The 24,582-nt window shown below is 42.7% G+C and overlaps 1 protein-coding gene across 1 annotated transcript in view; it reads right to left on the bottom strand.

Annotated features, from left to right (window-relative positions):
• Positions 1–24,582, bottom strand: part of UBE2E3 (ubiquitin conjugating enzyme E2 E3) — a 71,632-nt gene that overhangs the window by 7,603 nt on the left and 39,447 nt on the right. Inside the window, exon 4 of the mRNA XM_038751298.1 lies at positions 1,285–1,417. Coding sequence (XP_038607226.1) covers positions 1,285–1,417 — 133 coding nt within the window. The remainder of the gene's footprint in view (positions 1–1,284; positions 1,418–24,582) is intronic.

Here is a 24,582-nt window from a genome sequence, read left to right as displayed (position 1 = left end):
GCACATAGTAAGCGCTCAATAAATACGTTTGGTGATGATGATGATGATACTCATTGATTGGACCAACAAGATGCAGAGAAACAGGCTTTCTGTTGCCTTGAGGTTGCTGGTCAGGACTGTAATCAATCGATCAATGGTATTTATGGAGCACTTACTGGGTGCAAAGCACTCTACTAAGTGCTTGGGAGAGTACAATACAGGAGAAAGAGAGTTGTCAACAAGCTCCCTACTCACAAGGAGTTGAAAGTCTAAATGGGAGAATGGGAGCTTTTAAACATCAGTTGTGGCCTATCTGGAAAATCTCAAGTAGGCAAAGAACTTGGGCACAACTAAAGCTCCCAAACCAGGCCTATTCATTTCATTATATAGTGGATTTAACTATACTGTCTGCATTGTGGAATTTCGGTACATTTGAGATTTCTCATCTACTGCTTTAGCGATGCATTATTTACAGAGCTTAAAAAATACCACTGATTGACTGATGTGGGAAAGAAAATATTTCCGTGCTTTGAATACAGGAGTCACTGTTTTCATTGAAAACAATTCAATTTGGTTTTTGCTATGGGATTGTCTTGTACACTGAGAGGAATTATCTTTCTTGACTTGTACCTCTTCTGACTGGATTTCCAGTTTGAAGATCTACTGTACCTTGCTAAGTGCTCAGTGCAGCGCTCTACACATACTAATCGCTCAAAAAATATCAGTGATCATCATCATCATCAATCGTATTTATTAAGCGCTTACTATGTGCAGAGCACTGTACTAAGCGCTTGGGAAGTACAAATTTGCAACATATAGAGACAGTCCCTACCCAACAGTGGGTGATTGAATGTATCAACATACAGTAGACCACTAAAGACTTTTTAGTCTTATAATGAACTGTAAACTTGGCTTCTTAAAATGTGCACAGCCAGAATTCAGATCCAAGCAGTTTCATATCAACATCTAAAGAGATGCCATCATGGATCTTTATCCCAATTATACATCCCATATTTTTTACATATGTAATCAATAATTTTGGTAATTTCTGCCCCCAAAATTTCCTTCCCTTAACGTGCTGATAAGCAGATTATTTGTAAAATTACATTCCATTGTTATAATTGGTCCCAGAGTTTTGTTTCTGCAGAAATCTGGAAAATGCAAGCATTATTCAATGAAAAAAAAAATCACCTTTTTAAAAAGAGATTAGATTAATGAAGCATTGTATTCACTAGTCACCTGAAGGGAACTGAGTATTAGTGTGCGAAAGGGAAAAGAAAAAAAGAAACTCATCTGTAGCCTTACCTTTGGAGGTTTAAATGGATAATCCGATGAAAACGTGATATCCAGAAAAAACACCCCTCCTTCATAGACGGAACCTGGTGGTCCCAGAATGGTTGACCTCCATTCATAAATATTATCTCCTTTAGGGCCAGCACTGTGGAAAAGAAATGAAAAATGACTTGCACAGCAATGAACAGCACATGGTGATCTACTGGACTTAATGTCAACTCTTTGTACGTGCATATTTGGAGAGGTAAAAAAGTTAATTCTCTTCAAAAGCAATCAGCCCCACTGGTGAGTTCAGTCACTATATACCTCAGGGCCATCTCATCAGACAAATGCAACATCTACAAAAAGAAAGAAAATACAATTTGATTCTTTTATATCCTGTGGATATACTTCCTCGTGGGGGATAAGGGATCCTTTGGCTTTCAAGAAGAACAGCGTTTAAAAGAACAAGCATCCCCTTTCTGCTTCAATCCTCCACTCTTCCAATTTTTTTTTTTAGCTTTCTAGGAGGAAGAGGTGCATATAAAAATGTGAATTCAGGCCCACAGAGTAGAACCAATAACTTATTCATGCAATTTTGTACGGCCCTGAGATGAATTACCCAGCTCAGAAAAATAAACCAGGGTGCAGGAAATTGGGAATTTTAAATAGCAGAAAATCTGAACCTAAAGAAGAGGGAGCGTGATGCCACAAAGTCAAGGTAGGGAGAGTCTTACTGTGGTCACCACTGGCAAGCAGTCACAGGTCTCACATTAAAATGAGAAGCAACATAGCCTAGTGGGTACAGCACGGGACTAAGGGTCAGAGGGACCTGAGTTCTAATCCTAGCTATGGCACTAGTCTGCTGTGGGACCTTGGGCAAGTCGTTTGACTTCTCTGTGTCCCAGGTACCTCATCTGCAAAATGGGGATGAAGACTGGGAGTCCCATGTGGGACAGGGACTGTGTTTAACCTGACTAGCTTGTATCTATCTTAGCGTTTAGTACAGAGCCTGGCACACAGTAAGCGTTTAACAAATACCACTAAAAAAATCAAAACACTCCCAGTCTATGTGAGTCCACGATGCCTTCACTCCCAGGCACTGAGCACTTCTTAGTTCCCAATGGTCTTCTTTGAGCCATGTCCAATACTCTTTCCTAATCCTCCTTGGATTCTCAGCATCCTTTGACACAGCGACTTCCTTCCTCCACACCCTTTGAGTTATCCTATCCTGGTCTAATCAATCAATCGATGATATCCAATAAGTGCTTACTGTATGCAGAGCACTGTACTAAGTACTTGGGAGAGTACCAAGAGACTCAGTAGACACATTCCCTGCCCACAATGAGCTTACAGTATAGAGATCCCAACCTGCTCATTGTGGGCAGGGATTATAGTATTATAGTGTTACACTATACTCTCCCAAGCACTTAGTACAGTGCTCTGCTCACAGTAAGCCCTCAGTAAATATGACTGACTGAGAATCCAGCAATTGTCTCTATTGCTGTATTGTACTTTCCAAGCACTTAGTACAGTGCTCTGCACACAGCAAGCGTTCAATAAATATGACTGAATAAATGAATCCCTGAGCTTAGCCCACATTTCCCCTATCTCGTCCACCTTCTGTGTTATGTTTGCACTTGGAGCTGTACCCTTTAAGCACTTCTTATTCACCCCATCCTCAGCCCCACAGTAAACCACTCCCTCCCCCTTCATAAACGACAGCTGTTCACTCTCCCCTCCTTCAAAGCCTTATAAAAATCACATCTCCTTCACAGAGGCCTTCCCTAATTAAGTCCTCATTTCCCCTATTCCCTCTCCCTTCTGTATCATCCTTGCACTTGGGTTTGAACCCTTTCCTCACTGCACCCTCAGCCCCACAGCACTTACATACCTACCCATAATTTATTTTAAATATCTGTCTCCCACTCTAGACTGAAATCTTCTTGTGGGCCGGGAACGTGTCTACCAACTCCTTTGTGTCGTCCTCTTCCAAGTGCTTAGTACAGTGTTCTGCCCACAGTAAGCACTTAATAAATATCATTAATAATGACAAAAATATGGATAGCACACACAACCCTTGGAAACATTCAGCCACATTCAATTGTATTTATTGAGCGCTTACTGTGTGCAGAGCACTGTACTAAGCGGTTGGGAGAGTACAATATAACAATAAACAGACACATTCCCTGCCCATAGTGAGCTTACAGTCTTCATATCACTTATGAGCCATGAGACTCATCCTGAAACAGAGTGAGATTGTGTGCTTAAAAGTGAAGTACTGGATATGAAGGTAGGAGCCAGGTGCTAAGAACCCAATGGTCAGGGCTAAAATGGGAAATATGGGCTACTGCACATATGGGACAAACATTTCTCAATTCCCTAAAAGCACAGTGAACCAGAATGAAAAAAAGTAATATGGCAGAACTGAACATATGCCTCAGAAATCCCTTCCAATAAATCGGATCAGACAATGGGAATCCACTGACCAATCAATCAATCCTTGGTATCTGAGGGCTTACTGTGTGCACAGCACTGTATAAAGCGCTTGGAAGAGCATGCTATAATAGAGTAGATATCTAGAGGGACACTGATGCCCTTAGATTTGAAGTTCGTTATGGGCAGGGAACATGTCTGCTAGTTCTGTTGTATTCTCCCAAGTGCTAAGTGCAGTGCTCTGAACTTAGTAAACGCTTGATAATCCCCATTTTACAGATGAGGTAACTGAGGTCCATAAGTGAAGTGACTTGCCCAAGGTCACACAGCAAAGTGGCAGAACAGGGATTAGAACCCATGACCTTCTGTCTCACAGGCCCGTGCTCTATCCACTACGCCATGCTGCTTCGTCTTATGATGGTTTTACCCCACTCAGGCAAAACACAGTAGCTGAGGCTAGATTAAAATTTCCTATCACTAAAACCGAGGTGATTCCTTTTAACCTACCATATAAGCTTACGTCATATTTTAGAATAAATGCTTCTTCCAAGTTTGTGAAATAATGGCAAGTGCTTAGTACAGGGCTTTGCACACAGTAAGCTCTCAGTAAATACAACTGAATTGAATGGATGAACGTCACCTGTATTTCCACTCTGTGATTCTGGTAGATTCCTTTTCATTCACACCTTCAGCATCACTAAAACAGCTGGATCAATAATCATGCTAAAAACCCATCTCGACTGCCGAAATGTTTTAATTCATTCTTGACATTTGCCAGGTTTCTAATTAGACTAATGTCACAGACCAAATTTCTACAGAGGCCTTCAACTGAAGAATTTATTTAGCTTAATGATTATTTCACAGTTTGAACTCAGCATTAGGTTTTAGTTATGCCGCTTCCTTTTTTTTCTTCACCTGAGACGGCTAGATGAGATTCATTAAACTAATAGCTAACTGAAAAGAGATGGATTTCAGACTTTAAATTAGTCACAATTAAGGGAAAGCAGAAACCAAGGATGGCAACCCATTAATAACCCGGCACGGATTAGAACGTTGTCTAGATGGTAAGCTTTTTGAGGGCTGGGAACAAAAGTTTTTCTTCCTCATGCTGTACTCTCCCAAGCCCTTAATACCCTGATTTGAACTCCGTATTGCTTGACAAACACACTGATGGATTGATCTACGGAAAAATACATTTTCAAGACAGGTTCCAAAATTCGCGAGGATGTGGTTGCAAAGAAAAAGATGGTCTGAATCACCAGAAATCTCACTGGCTTTGATAAAACTGTTCAGTCAATTGTATTTAGTGAGCACTTAGTGTGTGCAGAGCACTGAACTTAGTGCCCGGGAGAGTATAATAGAACGATAAGCAGACACATGCCTTGCCCGCAATGAGCTTACAGTCAAGAAGGGCTTAGTGGGACTCACTGGTTTACTAAAGCAGAAGCTCAATAAATACCATCACTGGCTCTCGGTCTAGGTTGGAGAGGGCAGAGAATGTGTCTGCCTGCTCTGCTGTATTGCAATCAATCAATCAATCGTATTTATTGAGCGCTTACTGTGTGCAGAGCACTGTACTAAGCGCTTGGGAAGTACAAGTTGGCAACATATAGAGACAGTCCCTACCCAACAGTGGGCTCACAGTCTAAAAGGGGGAGACAGAGAACAAAAACAAACATACTAACAAAATAAAACTGTTTTATATTGTGTGCGTATTGCACATGCCCAAGCACTTAGTACGGTGTTCTGCACACAGTAAGCCCTCAATAAGTAACACTGAGCGACTGATTAAGCCACATCAATCGTATTTACTGATTTTTTTTTAATGGTACTGGTTAAGCACTTACTAGGTGCCAGGCACTGTACTAATCGCTGAGATAGACACAAGGTTGGATACAGTCCGTGTCTCATGTAGGGCTCACAATCTTAATCCCCATTTCATTGATGAGGTAACTGAGGCACAGAGAAGTGAAGTGACTTGCCCAAGGTCACGCAGCAGACAGGTGGCAGAGCCAGCATTAGAACCCAGGTCCTCTGACTCTCGGGCCGCTGTTCTTGCCGTAAACCACGCTGCTTCCTCCCTTCTCCCTGGAATTCTTCCTCTTGGTTCCTCTGAATCAACCTGCTATGTGTTCTTTCCTACCTTCAATTTCCTAAGGTTCTTCCACCAAATTCTCCCATTTGTTTCCACTGGGGCTCCCATTAGCCCCTTCCCAAATCTCTTAATCTATTTTATTAAACTTGGAATCTCGGTACTCCTGGGTCCCTCTTCCCCTCATGCGAATGAGGCAGTCAGGCTTCACTCAAACCTGGTAACACCCTGCCCTCTCGCTAGTAACAGCTTCACCAGGTTATTTTTTTAATGGCATTAATTAAGCACTTACTATGTGCCAGGGACTGTTTTAAGTGCTAAGATAATCAGGTTGAACACAGGCCATGTCCTATGTGGGGCTCACAGTGCTAATTCCCACTTCACAAGATGAGGTAACAAACACAGAGAAGTGAAGTGGCTTGCCTAAGGTCACACAGCAGAAAAGCGGTGGGGGGCAATTATAACCCAGGTCCAGACCCACAATTTAATTCATTTATTAATGCTAATGTCTGTCTTCCCCTCTGGACTATAAGCTCATTGTGGGTGGGGAACACGTCTACCAACTCTGTTATACTGTACTCTCCCACGTGCTAGAACAGTATTCTGCTCACTGAGAGTGCTCAATAAATAGCACTGGATTTTTACTGTTGAACATACCTTGACAATACAATTTTTACATTAAACACGAGAATACCCAGGAGAAAAAAATGGAACTCCAGCAAACAGCACAGTGAACTTCTCTCCTTGTTTTTGCAATTGAGATACCAATAGTTCTCGTGGTCCGGTTTGACTCTTTCCAAAGCAGTACGAGGAAGTACTAGATGTGATTACCCTTTAATACTGAGACAAACTTTAATCCTTTTATTTAAGGAGACTCTTTATAATTCTCCCCGCCACGTCTGACTCAACCAAATTCATTTTCTAGACTGACAAAACGATGTAGAGTATAGACAGCCTGTCAGAGTAGTTTGTACTTTTGTGGTAGAGTTCTTCTTTGTACCATACGATCCTCAACTGTCATTATGAAGGGAATTGTCAATTGCTTCCAAAATGCATCAGATCCATTCATGAACAAGAGAATCCAGAACGGTTTGCTAGAGGGTAAACTAAGTACATCCCTAAGCGGGAGGATGGATGGAGGGGGACCCAGGAAGATGATTATCCACTGTTCCCCTAAGCTTCTTGTTCCTACTGACATATGCAGAGCCTTGAACTGAGCAGAGAAGCAGTACATTTTGTGCAAATAGCAAAGGCCGGGGATTCAAAAGCACCTGTGTTCTAATCCCGGCTCCGCCGCTTGTCTGCTGTGTAACCTCGGGCAAGTCACTTCACTTCTCCAAGCCTCAGTTACCTCATCGGTAAAATGGGGACTAAGACTATGAGCCCTATGTGGGACAGTGTTAAGTGCTTAAAAAAAATTTAAATTGCCTATTTTCTCCTGCAGCCTGATATTTCCCCCCCAAATCTGCTGCCTGATTTCTATCAGGACCCGAGCAGATGATACAGGCACAACTGACAGCCAGTGAGCAACGATCAAAATGCTCTCTATAAAGTATCCCCAGATGAAGCATTCAGGTCACAAAAGCAAAAGTTTCATTTGTAAAAGAAAGCTGAAGCTGTGAACGCTTCTGAAGGATATTATTGTGAAGGGCCATAAGGAATCCCTCTCTTCTCCACAACAGCGTCCACAATTCAAATACTTGTGGAGTGTTCGCTTCATATGATACACTTGAAAATACATGGTTAATGAACAAAGACCCTCTGTTAGAAAGTTTATAGCTATGTTGCCAAAGAACCTGCAGATTTCTCAATTAAATGTAGTAAGGTCTCTGTTATAAAGGGAAAGCAGGAAAAAAATAAAGGTTTATCTCTTGGTTCACAAAAGCTAGGCTCTCCCCTCCTACCCACTTGGGACTACAGGTTTCCAGCTATCAATCAATCAATCGTATTTATTGAGCGCTTACTGTGTGCAGAGCACTGTACTAAGCGCTTGGGAAGTACAAGTTGGCAACCTATAGAGACAGTCCCTACCCAAAAGCGGGCTCACAGTCTACAATTAGATTTAGAACCTCAGGGAGTCAGTCAATCATATTTATTAAGCGCTTACTCTGTGCAGAGCACTGTAGTAAGCACTTGAGAGAGTACAATATAACAGACACATTCCCTAAGCACAGCAAGCTTATGGTCTAGAGGGAGGTTCTGGGAGTCTCTGTAACTGCACACAATTTACCTGGAGTTGGGAGGTGCCTAAATCTCACCTCACTCCAATGTCTGTTTAACATATTTTACTGTGGCATTTAAATTGATTCGTATCATTATTATTATTGTTGTTGTTTTATGGTAATTGTTAAGCACTTATTATATGACAGGCATTGTTCTAAGAGCTGGAGTAGATACAAGGTACTCAGGTTGGACCCAATCCTTGTCCCATATGGGGCTCACAGTCTTCATCCCCATTTTACAGAAGAGGTAATTGTGGCACAGATAAGTTAAGTGACTCCCCCAAGGTCACACAGCAGACAAAGGGCGAAGGTGGAATTAGAATCCAGGTCCTTCTGGCTCCCAAGCTCGTGCTCTATCCACTAAGCCACGCTCCTTCCCTTTCCCAAGTGCTTAGTACAGTGCACTGCACACATTAAGCACTCAATAAATATAATAGTGTAGGACAATCAGTCCTACATCACTAGTTCTTATCTTCTTTGCATTCTCTCATTTCCTTTTGCCTGAAAGACATCTTCCACACATTACCTCTTGCCACCACTTTGTGGTTCAACATCAAAAAAGGACTTTATCTTTACCACCCCAAATCCTTTTCTCCACTTAACCTTCCCATCACCACCATCTTCCCTGTCAAGTTGGACACTATCCCCCCCATCCCATTTGGGGCTCAAGATCTCATTTCCCATTTTACAGATGAGGTAACTGATTCCCAGAGTTGTGAAGTGACTTGGCCAAGGTCACAGAGCAGACACATGGCTGAGTCAGGATTAGAACCCATGACCTTCTGACTCTCAGGCCCGGGCTCTATCTACTATGCCATGCTGCTTCATTCATTCATTTGTATTTATTGTGCGCTTACTGTGTGCAAATCATTGTACTAAGCGCTTGTGACAGTACAATAGAACAATATAACTGACACATTACCTGCCCATGATGAATACAACCTATGACCTTCTAACTTCCAGGCCTGTGTTCCTCAAAAAATGGTTTCTCTTTTATCGCCAAAACACCCAGAAACTGACACTCTCGGCTCTCTCCCTTTCATCATCATCATCAATCGTATTTATTGAGCGCTTACTGTGTGCAGAGCACTGTACTAAGCGCTTGGGAAGTACAAATTGGCAACATATACAGTCCCTACCCAACAGTGGGCTCACAGTCTAAAAGGGGGAGACAAAACCAAACATACTAACAAAATAAAATAAATAGAATAGATATGTACAAGTAAAATAAATAGAGTAATAAATATGTACAAACATATATACATATGTATATACTTTTATCAGAACAGCATCTCCTTCAGAAAGTCTTCCCTGATAAATTTTTCTTCACAGGTCGACTAAGCACTCAGACACTCACACCCATCTTACCATGTCTGTACAATCTGACTTTCGTGTCCAACTGTTTAAGCACTCACTCATCTACTCATCCAGTTTTCCATTTTCCCAGATCTGAGCATTATTGTTAGCAATAATAAAAACAAAATCATTGACTTTGGCATTGATTTGATCGTGTTAAAAAAGACACAAAGTAGTTAGTCAGTCAGTCCTATTTATTGAGCGCTTACTGTGTGCAGAGCACTGTACCAAGCGCTTGGGAGAATATAATATAACAATAAACAGAGCAGAGTTCTGTGTGTTCCCCTATGTTCTGGTGGTTAGCAGAGCCTTCTGGAATGGCATTTTGATTAGATCCCTAGAAGGCTCTGAGGCTTGGAGACTTCTCTGGCCTAAGTCCAGGGTGTATTTTTTTTTCCCCCTGGAATGAGCTGACCCATGCAGCAGAGTTCCCCAGAAGCCAGTTTAAAATAGCCGTGCTCCTCTGGCCGAATTAGAGCAGTGAAGAGGAAGTCCTCGCCCCCCGCATTACCAAGTCACAGGGAGCCTGCAGAGGATAATAATAAGGATAATAACTGCGGTATTTGTTAAGCGCTTACTATGTGCCAAGCACTGTTCTCAGCACTGGGTCTCTCTGGATGATGAGGTACCAACTGCCCGAATGGAGAAGCAGCATGGCCTAGTGGATAGAGCAAAGGCTTGGGAATCAGAAGGACCTGGGTTCTAATCCTGGCTCCGCCACTTGTCTGCTGAGTGGCCTTGGGCAAATCGCTTCACTTCTCTGGGCCTCCGTTACCTCATCTGTAAAATGGGGATTAAGACTGTGAGCTCCATGTGAGACTTGGAGTTCATCCAGCCTGAATAGTTTTCATCTACCCCATCGCTTGACATATAGTAAGCACTTAGATACCATCATTATTATTATTACTAATTCTTGTGGTTTTTATTAAGCACTTACTCTGTATCAAGCACTGCAATAAGTGCTGGGGTGGATCCAAAACAATCATGTTGAACAAAGTCCAGGTCCTACATGTTTAACTAGGAGGAAGAATAGGAATTTAACACCCACATCGCCTATCTCACCGCCAAACCCTTTCCTAGGCCCTTTCCTTAGCCTAGAACCGCCCCACTCCCTGAATAAATGCCAGACCACCACTCTCTCCACCTTCTAAACATTATTAAGGTCACGTCTCCTCCGAGAAGCCTTCCCTGATTAAGCTCTCTTGTCCCCACTCACTCTCCCTGCTGCTTCATCTTAGCACTTGTATCTGTGACCTTTGGACATTTGATATTCACTCCACCCTCAACCTCATAACGCTTATGTACATATCTTTATATGATATACCAGATGTTATTTATTTATATTAATGTCCTTTTCTCCTTTTAAACTGTAAGCTCATTATGGGCAGGGAACATGTCTGCTAATTCTGTTTCACTGTACTCTCCCAAGTGCTTAGTACAGTGCTCTGCACATAGTAAGCTGTGTGGTGTAGTGGACAGAACAATCAATCAATCAATCAATCGTATTTATTGAGCGCTTACTATGTGCAGAGCACTGTACTAAGCGCTTGGGAAGTACAAATTGGCAACACATAGAGACAGTCCCTACCCAACAGTGGGCTCACAGTCTAAAAGAACATGGTCCTGGGGGTCAGAAGGTCACGGGTTCTGATCCCGGCTCTACCACTTGGCTGCTGTGTGACTCTGGGAAAGTCACTTCACTTCTCTGTGCCTCAGTTATCTCATCTGTAAAATGGGGATTGAGACTATGAGCCCCATGTGGGACAGGAACTGTTTCTAACCCAATTTGCTTGTATCCACCCCTCGCTTAGTACAGTGCCTGGCACATTGTAAGCGCTTAACAAATACCATCATTATCATTATAGCAAATGCTCAGTAAATACCATTGATCGATTAACCCCCATTTTGCAGATGGAGAAAACTTACTGGTGAGTGGTGGTGTGGTTTATATGGAGGGGGAGGAAGATCCAGGATAGGGGAGGGATACGGGAAAGGAGTCGGAGGCGAGTTAGAGAAGATTGGGGCCCAGTAAGTAAGGCGGAATTAGAAAATCGGAGTGTGCGGGCCGGGCTAGAGTGGGAATTCCACAGCCGATAGTAGCTGATAACCAGAAAAGGAAGACACCAGATTTGAGCAAAGGGTCAGAGAAGCAGTGAGGAAAACGGCTGCTTTAAAGACTTGCTCAGGTCAAGGCTAGAAGCCATATTCCACGGGGACATCCTTGAAAAGAGTGGCAGGAGGCAGGAGAGCTATTTTGGGCTTCCTCAGGTCAAACGTAGCAGAGGTCATGCCTGGGTCGCCAGAGCAGGTGGCAGGAGGAGGGTGACAGACGGGTAGAGGAAAAAAAAACAAAAAAGCCAATTTTGATTGGCAGGACGTTCGGTCCAGCGATTAGCGAGCAGGTGGCCAGAGGGAACGTCTCAACTCCGGCTCCGGAGCCGATTATTTGAATGGCGTTGGGCTGAACAGGGGCGAGAAAGGAAACAGAAGGTCTAAATGAAATCGCACACTGACATGCTTTCAACTTTGAATAAACTCTAGGTGCTATTGTAGGGAGTACTGAAGTGTGAAGCACCGAGAGATGGAAACCAATGGGCAACGGTTCCTTATTTTTATCCAAGGAGCCTATTTTAGCAGCTTTAATGTGAAGCTTGGACCTGCAGGCTAATCGATCAATCCATCGATAATAATAATAATAATAATGATGGCATTTGTTAAGCGCTTACTATATGCAAAGCACTGTTCTAAGCGCTGGGGCGATACAAGGTGATCAGGTTGTCCCACGTGGGGCTCACAGTCTGAATCCCCATTTGACAGATGAGGGAACTGGGGCTCAGAGAAGTTAAGTGACTTGCCCAAGGTCACACAGCTGACACGTGGTGGAGCCGGGATCGATGGTATTGGATGAGTGCTTACTGTATGGAGAATGCTTGGGAGAGTACAAGAGAAGAAGCATGGCCTAGTGGATGCTACTACTCTATTTTATTACTACTCTATTTATTAATGATGTGCATATAGCTGCAATTCTATTTATTCCGATGGTTTTGACACCTGTCTACGTGTTTTGTTTTGTTGTCTGTCTCCCCCTTCTAGACTGTGAGCCCACTGTTGGGTAGGGACTGTCTCTATATGTTACCAACTTGTACTTCCCAAGTGCTTAGTACAGTGCTCTGCACACAGTAAGCGCTTAATAAATATGATTGAATGAATGAAGAGAAGAAGCATGGCCTAGTGGATACTACTACTCTATTTTATTACTACTCTATTAATGATGTGCATATAGCTGCAATTCTATTTATTCTGATGGTTTTGACACCTGTCTACAGGTTTTGTTTTGTTGTCTGTCTCCCCCTTCTAGATTGTGAGCCCATTGTTGGATAGGGACCGTCTCTATCTGTTGCCGACTTGTACTTTCCAAGCGCTTAGTACAGTGCTCTGCACACAGTAAGCGCTCAATAAATATGACTGAATGAATAGAGCACTGGCGTGGAAATGGACCTGTGGTCTAATCCCGACTCTGTGACTTGTCAGCTGTGTGACCGTGGGCAAGTCACTTCACTTCTCTGTGCCTCAGTTCCCTCATCTGTAAAATGGGGATCAAAGACTGTGAGCCCTGTGCAAAAGTGCCTACCCCAGTACTTAGAACTGTGCCTGGCACATAGTAAGGGCTTAACAAATACCACAATTATTATTATTACAATACAACAGAATTAGTAAACATGTTCCCTGCTTACAGTCTAGAGGGGGAGAAGTATTAAGTGGGCAAACTCTAGACGTTATGCTCATTATGGGCAGGAAATATGTCTGTTTACTGTTGTATTGTACTCTCCCAAGTGCTTAGTACAGTGCTCTGCACATAGTAGGGGCTTAATAAATATGACTGAATTGAATAAGTCAGCTGGTTGGTTAGAAATAAGGGTTAGGGCTGCCGGAAACAAGAAGTCCATACTAAATGGTCTCCTGATGGGGTCAACTCAGAGTCAGGGATTTTCCTTTTTAATGGGGAATTTGAAGAGGTTCCCTGCTCACATGGAGGATACTTTATGATCCCAAAGCTTTTTAATTCTTTAGTACAGATGAGTGGGTTCTGAAATGCAAGCTACAAAAAAACACATACGACGTCTTTGTTTTTCATGGATTTTCCTGCTACCTTGCATTTGAAACCATCGTCATCATAAATCCAACTGAACACAGCACGATCATAAAATATTGATTCCAGAGATATTAGAGGCAATGGGGCTAATCTTCTAAAACACAGGGCTTTCTCGCCAAAGTCTGGGTTAAAAACCCCCCAAAAAACAAACCTTTTGCTAAACCACTCACAGCATCCAGCACCACACACGTACGCTGGACCACTGGTTTCCTGTTTGCAAACACGTTCATGTCCTGTTCATATCCTCTGATTTCCTGATAATGTTCTAAGCCAAATTTTGCTTTGGGATAAGGTAAAAATAAATAATGCGTGGGAGTTCTGAGACCACCTAACCAGATAGCAAACATCCTTTGATAGGCTGGACATTATCCCGCTTTCCTCGGGACAATCCAATCTTCAGTTAGTCTGTTACTTAGGCTGTTCTGATATTAGACCAGACGCCTTTCTGTCTTAGTTTGATTTTAAAGTAACAGGCTTCCTCCATCTCAGCTTCTGCTGCCCAGAGTTCACTGTGGGCAGAGAACATATCTGCTTCTTGCTATATTGTACTTGCCCAAGCACTTAGTACAGTGCTCTGCAAACAGTAAGCATTCATTAGATATGACAATGAATGAGTGAGTTCTGCAGCTCAGAACTGTAACTTACTCTGCCTCAGTGGTCAGTATGGTAATAATAATAATAATAATGGCATTTGTTAAGCACTTACTATATGCAAAGCACTGTTCTAAGCGCTGGGGAGGTTACAAGGTGATCAGGTTGTCCCATGGGGGGCTCACAGTCTTAATCCCCATTTTACAGATGAGGTAACTGAGGCACAGAGAAGCTAAGTGACTTGCCCACAGTCACACAGTTGACAAGTGGTGTAGCCGGGATTAGAACCCATGACCTCTAACTCACAAGCCCGGGCTCTTTTCATTAAGCCACGCTGCTTCTCATATGGTGCACCGCCCACAGTATGCATTTAAAAAATATTACTATTACCATTATTACTACAGAAGCATCTTCTGGGAGCAGTTATCATTCCCCCTTCTAGACTGTAAATCCAGTGTGGGCAGGGATTGTTTTTCTTTATTGCTGAATTGTGCTTTCCAAGCATTTAGTTCAGTGCTCTGCACACAGTAAGCGCTTGATAAATATGACTGAATGAATGAAAGAGGGATACAATTTTCCCTCTGCCAAAGCAAGGGGGAAGAGTGGTAAGGAGACAAACTCTAAGTTCTGCAGATTTTTTTTTACGATATTAGTTAAGCGTTTATTATGTGCCAGGCACTGTACTAAGCCTTTAGGTAGATACAAGCTAATCAGGTTGGACACAGTCCATGTCTTACGTGGGACTCAAAAGTTAGGGAGGGGCATACAAGAGTTCTAATAGTTAAATCACAGCCCACCCTGACCCACTCTGACTTCTCGATTTGGTTTTTCGAAGAGGGAAACAACCTGCAGCCATCCCTCTTTATAACGTTCTTCCTTTGGCACTTTTGGGCAATAGAAACTGTTGAATTTTACTGCAGGAATTTCCCATAGAGCCTCCTCATTTCAAGACAGCTCTCGCTTTGGCCACACATGTGCTCTGAACAGGATGTTCAGGTGACGGGCTGTTATTGGGTACCAGCCACACAGTTCCTGGTGCTTCAAAGGACTTGAGAGAACCCGCGTGGCCTAGTGGAAAGAGCCAGAGGTCCTGGGTTCTAATCCTGCCTCCACCACTTGCCTCGGACAAGTCGCTTCGCTTCTCTGGGCCTTGGTTTCCTCAACTGTAAAATGGGGATTCAATGCCTATTCTCCCTCCTATTCAGACTGTGAGCCCCATGTGGGACAGGGACTGTGTCTAAACTGATTATCTTGTGTCTGTCTAGCCTAGCACTTACAATGGTGTTTGACACATAGAAAGCGCTTAACCAATACCAAAAACAAACATTACCGTTCAAATAAATATAGTCCAGTGTTACATGTTAATGTTGAGAAAACACATTAGACATTATTGCCTGGCACTTAAACTAGATGTGCTGAAACATCTGGACTCGGTGAATATCAATTTCACGTATACAAGCTTAGTGTTTGGTGAGGACTTTTTAAATTCATTTGTACATGTTAGCATTTGTTTAAATTCACGTTTCATTTCTGGTCTACATTTACACTGCTATTTCATCGTCCAAGTTAATAGCGTCAACTAAATTTATTGTGTTTTTTAATCACTTAAAGAAATATTCACACTGTTTCCATCACATTTCTATATCTTGGGAATGCATTAATGCATTTTACATGCTACCCTGAGGGAAACTGTATTTTACTAAGGGCTCCTTGATTTAACACACAATTTTCATGAACCAATTAAGAGCACTCACCGGAGCTTTTCAGTACCATACAGTCACATCTGATTAACTGAGACACCACTAATCTGGAATTCAGCTCAGAATCTACTTTCTGCCTTATTCTCTGCTTGATCTGAAGTATTCTTTATCTCGGTCTGATTTGTCAAACTGATACTTTATCAAAAATGTCAAAATAAAATTCTGTTCTTAAAAGTAAGGCAGTGGAGAGGTAGGTATTACAGATACAGTCAATTAGTGAAGACCTAAATGGGGAGGTATCCACTGTGTATTTAGTGAGAAAAATCTATGCTGAGGAAATAATTCTAAACTCCGTTTCACTCCAGTACTGGGGTGATGGCAGAAGGTTTCCTTGAATATGATTACCCAGGATGAAGAGTGGGCACTTTTAAACAAAATCGAGCAGGACAGAAGAAATCACTTTATAGAAGGGCTTCTTTAGCACAGACCTATTGCCAACCAGCGAGAAAATTAAACCATACCCCACAACCATCAACGTGCTCAAACTACCCTCCCTGGTACCCACAAGACAGCTCTTGCTAAACAGGAAATAAAAGTAAAAGAGCCAAGTAAGGGCCTTCATTTTGAAATTGAGTCCATCAGCACCGGGGGAGTTATGTCTTTACTGCTGCCACTGAGAAAGAGTACGCCAACAGAAATAAAATGTCTTTAGTCAGAGATGATTTGTTGAGCCATAACGGCCACCTGAGGTCAAAGGGTGCTCAGGCACTCTCACGGTTTCATCTACCACCTGGAAACTGAAAACTCCTAAATCCACCTCATCATCTCCCACCTCTCTCTTCTCTGTAATTTCACCACTCCTCTTGCCTCCAGAAAATCTTTACATGGATGCCTGCCTAAGACTTTTACCTTAGCCTTTTCCTAATTTAAGCCTTCATCTTCCCTTCAATTCTTCTCCTCCTTTTAACTTTCCCATTACTGTTGACACCATCACCATCCTCCCCAACTCTCACGATCAGAGACCCTGGCATTATCCTTGGCGGTTCATTCAATCGGATGTATTGAGCGCTTACTGTGTGCAGAGCACCATTCTCTCTCTTCCTACCTCCTCAATACTCAAGTCTTTCACCAAACAATTGAACAACTGAAGATGGAGGTGGCATGTTCTGGGAGAGATGTGTGCGTGGTATAGACAGCATAAGACAACAAAAACAATCCCCATGGGAAGGTCAAAATCAATCAACTGATGATATTTATTGAGTGCTTACTGTTTCAGAACACTGCACTAAATGCCTGAGACAGTACAACAGAGTCACTTGACACAGTCTTGCCCACGAGAATACCGTCTAGAAACAGTGATGATGCCCAGGCTACCCACCTCCTCTTCAAAGCCTTACTGAAGGTATCCTTTCATTCAATCGTATTTATTGAAAGCTTACTGTGTGCAAAGCACTGTACTAAACGCTTGGGAGACTACAACAGACACATTCCCTGCCCAAAACGAGCTCACAGTCCAGAGGGACATCTCCTCCAAAAGGTCTTCCCTGAATAAGCCCTCTTGTCCTTTTCTTCAACTCCTTTCTGTATCGTCCTGACCTGCTCCTTTTATTCATCCCCCCTCCCAGCCCCAGAGAACTTATGTTGATGTCTGTCTCCCCCCTCGAGACTGCAAACTCACTGTGGGCGGGAAATGTGTCTGTTATATTGTACTCTCCCAAGCGCTTAGTACAGTGTTCTGCACACAGTAAGTGCTCAATAAATACGACTGAATGAATGAACCGGTGTGTTCTTTCCAAGGGCTTAGCAAGAGGCTCTGCACACAGCTTAATAACCAGAGGTCTGGACCATTCCCCGCTAGGGATAATTCTACTCAGCCGATACCTGGCCATGGTAAGTACACATAGGTATTGTCTCCTTTCCGATTTCTGAATAATAATGATGATGATAATGATAATTATGGTATTTGTTAAGCGCTTACTATGTGCCAAGCACTCTTCTAAGAAAGTGTTCATTTTACAAATCTTTATAAAATGAGCAGTTGTCCAAAAGCAGTGCCAGACGGAAGTATTGGCTCATATCAGCAATAGTAGGAATTGTACCTAGCAACAGAGATGGATTTTGGTCCAACTTCTCTTTGATGGTTGATGGTTGTTCTTGAAGGAGCGAGGAGGGGAAGGGATTTTCTCTTAAATGACGAATTCTTTGGGGGACAAGATGTGCTAAAGAATTAGGCAGACACCATTGCATCTGGGCTGATAAGCACTGAAACTCTGGGAAGCTGCCAGCTTCAATGCCTGAGAAGTAGGTGAGGAAAAGAGGAGGGGTATATACGGGTTCTAATCTCGGCACAGCCACATGTCTGCTGTGTGACCTTGGGCAAGTCACTTCACTCCTCTTGGACTCAGTTACCTCACCTGGAAAATAAGGATTACGAGTGTGAGCCCCATGTGGGACAGGGACTGTGCCCAATCTGTGATGAATTAGTATTTGGAGCCAATCGCACGTCACTTTCAGCCTCGGCTTCCAGATGAACAGGAAGGGACTTAGAAAGTTTCCTTTTTTGTGTCTTCCTCATAGGCCCTCTCCAGGGAAGGATTGAGAAGGAGCAGAAAAAAGAGCTGTACAAAGGTGTACTGAAAAGTGAGGCATAATGAAAGGTAGGAGTGGGAATACAAGAAAAAAAAATCCTCAGTAGAAATTCATTCCCCTTTTATAACTAAATAAAAAACACTGGCAATTTAGATTTGAAGAAATGCCAGGACCTTTGACCAAAATGGACCTCTTTAGCTGAGCCAAAATACTGTTCTTCAGCTGAGACGATCTTTCCAACACTTCCCTTACAAAAAAATTTGAGGTTTACACAACTCAATTTCCCATGAGCCGTGCTAAGACTTTAAGAGCTTCAAATTAGGCTAAAGAAGATATTTAATATTAGATAAGGCCATGAACATTAAAAAGAGTTGGATTGAAGGCTCACAATTTTTCCTTCTAGGAATTCCTGACAGGATTTCTCTCTCATTATTGACTTTACACCTCTCCAATTCATTGCTTTATATATTACCAGAAGCTTTGGTTCCCAGGTCCCATTTAAAATATCTTGCCCCAAGTATTTGCTAAAGTCCAGTCAGAAAACCAGGGTAAGATGTTGAGGCGGGGGGTTGTTCTGTTTTGGGCTACATTCTGCTTTCATTCTAAAGATCAACTTTACTACCACTACCACCTAAAAGACTGAGAAGCAGCATGGCCTAGTGAATAGGAGCAGGGGCCTCAACGTCAGAAGGACCTGGGTTCTAATCCCAGCTCTGCCACGTGTCTGCTGTGTGACCATGGGCAAGAAACGCCACTTCTCTGAGTCTCAGTTCCCTCAACTGTAAAACGGAGATTAAGATTATGAGCCCCATGTGGGACAGAACCGTGTCTAACCCGATTATCTATCCCAGCGCTTAGAAGAGTGCTTGGCACATAGTAAGCACTTGACAAATACCACAATCTTCGTCAAGAGAATAACTCCTGACGGGCAAGGACCAAGTCTGCCACTCTGCTGTATTGTACTTTCCCAAGTTCTTAACACAGTACCCACTCAATAAATGCCATTGAGTGAATGATTGATTAAAAGAGGGCAACTCTGTGATGTTTTGAAAACAACCTGAGGTCCTAGAATCAAACTGCTGATCAAACTGTTGGTCTTTCCTAAGGATTTTTTTTTGGGGGGTCAGGAGCAGTCAGAGGCTTAACTGTTTCAATTGTCTCTAATTTAGAGAGAATATCCCTCTAGTAACCTATGGATTCTTTAATGAACAGTTGAATTCCTTCAGGTGTCACTTAAATGTGACCAGGGTTTGAAGCCATGCTCGGCTATTGCCTGAGACAGCATCATTTATATACATACACAAATTCAAAGAAAATCTTGTTCTTATTAAAACATGAATCTGCTCTTTGTGTCCTGTTATTTTGAAAATTACTTGCATCAATTTCAACAATCTTGAGATTAGTGTTCACCTCGAAAAATGAAAAAATTGTACATCAGAGCGGTTACAATGAGCAACTGCCCTTTTTATGATTAAGATTATAACATAGACTGTCACAAATGATTAAGTGCACCTTATAAATGTGGGGTCTTTCCAGATAGTTTATTCATGGTCGATAAAATTGTTTAAAGATTTCATGAAATTTCCACAGTGGCCCCATATTTCAAGCAAACCTATGGCAGACTCAACATAATACAGCGGCAGTTACTTAAACCTGGAGAACAGTATCATTTAGCAAGATTTGGTGCTATCTTGAAAAGTAAGCTTTAAAATTAAAAAGGCCATCCTTTCATTCTATATCTCTAGCCAGCAAACTCCTACCAGCACAACCAATAATAAAGATAAAAGTTGACAGTTCTGCAGAACTAAATTCAATGCAGTTGGATCCTTAGCTCAAAAGACAAGCTGGAAATAACACCAATAATGATCATTCCAACTTGAGCTCTCAGGCAAAAGCAGTACTTTTTGAAATATCAATGATCACTTATCTCCCCTCATTTGCAGCAAAATTAAAGGAAAGCAAGCGTTTTGAGCCTGTCTTCACTAGATCACAGTGGTTATAATCTTAGAAAGGGTTCAAATATGATTATGAGAATATGAATAAGCGTAAGAATTATGGCATTTGTTAAGTGCTTACTATGTGCCAAGCACTCTTCTAAATGCTGGGTTAGAGGCAAGGTAATCAGGTTGGACACAGTCCCTGTCCCACATGGGGCTCACAGTCTTAATCCCCATTTTACTGATGGGGTAACTGAGGCAGAGAGAAACGAAGTGACTGGCTGAAGGTCACAGAACAGATACGTGGCAGAGTCAGGATTAGAACTCATGTCTTCTGACTCCCAAGCCTGTGCTCTAACCACTAGAACATGCTGAAAGCCTTCTAAAATCACATCTCCACCAAGAGGCCTTCTCCAATTAAGCCCTCGTTTCCCCTGCTCCCTCTCCCTTCTGCATCACTCATATACTTGGATCCCTTAAGTATTTGATATTTGCCCCACCCTCAGCCCCAAAGCACTTATGTACATATTTCTTGCAATTTATTTATTTACATTAACAGCTGTCTACCCCTCTAAACTGTAAGCTCCTAGTGGGTAGGAGATATTTCTACGACTCTGTGGTATCGTACTCCCCCAAACACGCAGGACAGTGCTCTGCAGCACACAGTAAATGCTCTAATAAATACCGTTGATAGATTGAGCTGAAATCAATGTCCTGATTCTACCCCAGAAACTATTCATTATGTCCATCCTACACCAAGTAAGACGCCTTCCCCCTCAATCAAATAATGATATTTATTTAGCACTTACTGTATGCAAACCACAGTACAATAGACTAGGTAGGTATAACTGCTGGCCCACAAGGAGTTTACAATCTGGCAGGCAAGGTCAAACCTAAAAATTACAGGAAAAGAACTGAGTACCTTGGGAAAGCCACTTACCTTCTCTGGGCCTCAGTTCCCTCATCTGTAAAATGGGGGTTAAGACTGTGAGCCCCACATGGGACAGGGACTGTGTCCACCCTAATAACCTTGTATCTACCCCAGTGCTTAAAACAGTGCTTGGCTCATAGTAAGCGCTTAACAAATACCATCATTGCTATAAGGATATGTATTAAGAGCTGGGGCGATGGTGAGCATTGGCATATTTAGGGGGTTTGGACTCCTCTAAATGTAAGGTATGATGCAGAAGGAAGGGAAAATTAGTTTGGGAGGAGGGAAGTTAATTAAGGAAAGCTTCCTGGAGGAGATATGATTTTGGTAGTGGTCTGTCAGCTAGGAGAGGAAAGAGCGAAGGATCAGACTCTGGTGAAGGGTATCTTCACATTACATTATTTCTAATCTCCTTACAGGCTTCAAGGAAATGACTGAATGGAATTTCAGCATGAAGGACTTTGAGGTGAAAGAGAGTTTAGATCAAAGCTGATATTTTTGCTACAATCCAAAGCTACCCTCTGCTCAATATCTAAAAATACCTCTCAGAGATGATCAATTCAGAAAAGGCTGAAGAGGGGCAAGTTCAAATGTTCGCTTCCACCTAATGGTTCCTTGATTACTCTTAGAAGTTGCCCTGTAGACTGAGCAACTTAGCAAGCGTTTACATTAGCCACTCTGCCCCTCTCGAATACAAATATGCAATTGAAAGAACCAGAAGAGAGGCGAGGATGAAGGATGAGATGTTTATCCACCTCTGGTGAAACATGGAGATGAAGATAACAGTTATCTGCCCCTAATGGTGACCATTAAATGTCCATCAAAATGATTCATTCACTACTCAATAGAGCATCTAGACATCTTTTTTCTGAAGGTATCATTAATCTTCAGAACAAAATTGTGAGGGACGGTGGCTTTGTTTGCCAGATAAATTTAAGATAGAGTAACTTCTAATGGTTCTATAGCGGCATATTTGATAGCAGTTCTGATGTCATCTACCATGTCTGACAGCTAACTGGAGGATTTGATTCCACCGCTTCTTGCTGCAATTTGGAAGCAGAGAAGGTACCGGTACCAGCCCGAGTTCAAGCGGAAGCAGAATATTTTCGCTGAAATCGGCCAAAATCGGCCAACAGTCCACCTGACTTACAGTTGATGTCCTGACAAAGCATTTCCCGCTGGGCTCCTCCAAGAAGCCTTCCCTGACTAAGCTCTCACTTCCTCTTCTCCCAATCCCTTCTGTGTCACCCAGATTTGCTCCCATTATTCACCCCCCTCAGCCCCACAGCACATATGTCCATATCCCTAATTTATTTATTTATATGAACGTCAGTCTTCCCCTCTAGACTGTGAGTTTGTTATGGGCAGGGAGTGTTTCTACCAACTCTATTATACTGTCCTCTCCCAAGCGCTCAGTACAGGAAGCTCTTGATAAATATGACTGACTGACTGAGGGAGGGGGGCTGTGAACTGGATGGAGTTTCCACAGCTGTGGGAATGTACCTGTTATATTGCATACTGTACCTCCCAAGTGCTCAGTAAAAATAACAACAATAATAATAATGATGGTATTTGTCTAGACAATCTAGAAGGGGAGACACCCGTTAATATAAATAAGTGAAATTATGGATCTGTACAAAAGTTCTATGGGGCTGAGGCACGGGTGAATAAATGGTGCAAATCCAAGTGCCAATCCTGGGGAGGAATGGAGTCAGGAGGCAAAAAACAGGGAGAGAGAGAGAGAGGTTTATTAAAAGCCCAGGGCCAAGATGTAAGAATCAGATACTGCCTGTTCACCCACAGGGCTGTTCAGCAGAGTAAACCATCTAACTGAGACCCACAGACAGCACGAGCTGTAGCTTCTGCCGAGAGAACAGGTGTAGAGTTTCGGGAGCAGTGAAAACCCCAGAGCCGATGTGAACAGGTGCAAGATCGTGGGCAGGATCATCTTAATAATAATAATGATGATGATGGTATTTGTTAAGTACTCACTATGTGCCAGGCACTGTACTAAGCGCTGGGGTGGATACAAGCAAACGGGGTTGGACACGGTCCCTGTCCCATGTGGGGCTCCTAGTCTCAATCCCCCTTTTCCAAATGAGGTAACTGAGGCCTAGAGAAGTGAAGTGACTTCCCCGAGGTCACCCGGCAGACAAGTGGCGGAAGCAGGATTAGAACCCATGACCTTCTGATTCTCAGGTCCATGTTCTACCCACTACATCCTGCTGCATCTTGTGCTCCTGTATCTGACTTGAGGGTCCACTGCACAACTACAGCCATTCAGGGTCCCTCTTATCCACGCCCACGCTGACATACTAAGGGCTAGGTGGCTGGCTTCTGAAAAGAGATGCTTTGTTTAACGGACATTCACGGCTTGGAAGCAAAACCATCCTTTGGTGTTTGCATATGGGTGTGTGCATGTGTCCATTCAACTTTGCTTCTGACGAAGAGGAGTTCACTGGCGTCCTGTCGAACTGCATGGTTTCGAGCCAAGCAGTAAGGCGTGCTGAAAAGATCGTCTCGGAAATATTTGAAGGGTTTTGTTCAGTTAAAACATTTTCTGTGTTGACTATTCATGGACTGCTTCGTCTGGATTATCTATCATCTCTGATTGTGAAAGCTGGGTATGTTACACACATGCACACACATGCACACACACTCACACATACACACAAACACCACCACCTTCTTAAAGCTGAATGTGCACGTGTGTTTTGCTGTAATGAAAATATTCAACCTTTTGTGTCCACCAATTGCCTGGAACTTTCTCCCCTTCCATATGTGCCAGGCCAGAACTCTCCCAAGTTTCTAAGCCTCCCTAAAACCCCTTCCTCCTCCAGGAAGACTTCCTCGATTAATTCCCTAAACCATGCTGCAAATAATCCAACGGCCTCTTAACGTAAGCACTGGCACGCCACAAGTGCTCAATAAATACCATTGATTTACTCTACCGATGCTTGGCACTTACAAATTTTGCTTAATTAGTAGTGAGCAGCATGGCTTAGTGAGACGATCACAGGTCTGGGAATCAGTGGACCTGGGTTCTAATCCCAGCTCTCTTACTTGCTTGCTGTACGACTGTGGGCAAGTCTCTTAACCCCTGCGTCTCAATTACATCATCTGTAAAATGGAGATAAAATACCTGTTATCCCTCATTGTTAGGCTGTGAAACCCATGTGGGACAGACACTACCTATAGTTTATCCATCCCAGTGCTTAATGCAGTGCTTTGCACATGGTGCTTATTAATAATAATAGCATTTATTGCATATAGTGCTTATTATTAGTAGAAGTAACAATAATAATAATGGTATTTGTCCAACAC

The sequence above is a fragment of the Tachyglossus aculeatus genome, chromosome 9, assembly GCF_015852505.1.
Source record: "Tachyglossus aculeatus isolate mTacAcu1 chromosome 9, mTacAcu1.pri, whole genome shotgun sequence".
Classification (NCBI taxonomy): Eukaryota; Metazoa; Chordata; class Mammalia; order Monotremata; family Tachyglossidae; genus Tachyglossus; species Tachyglossus aculeatus.
The sequence above is the reverse complement of the archived record's forward strand: the minus strand, read 5'-3'. Positions and strand labels throughout refer to the sequence as shown.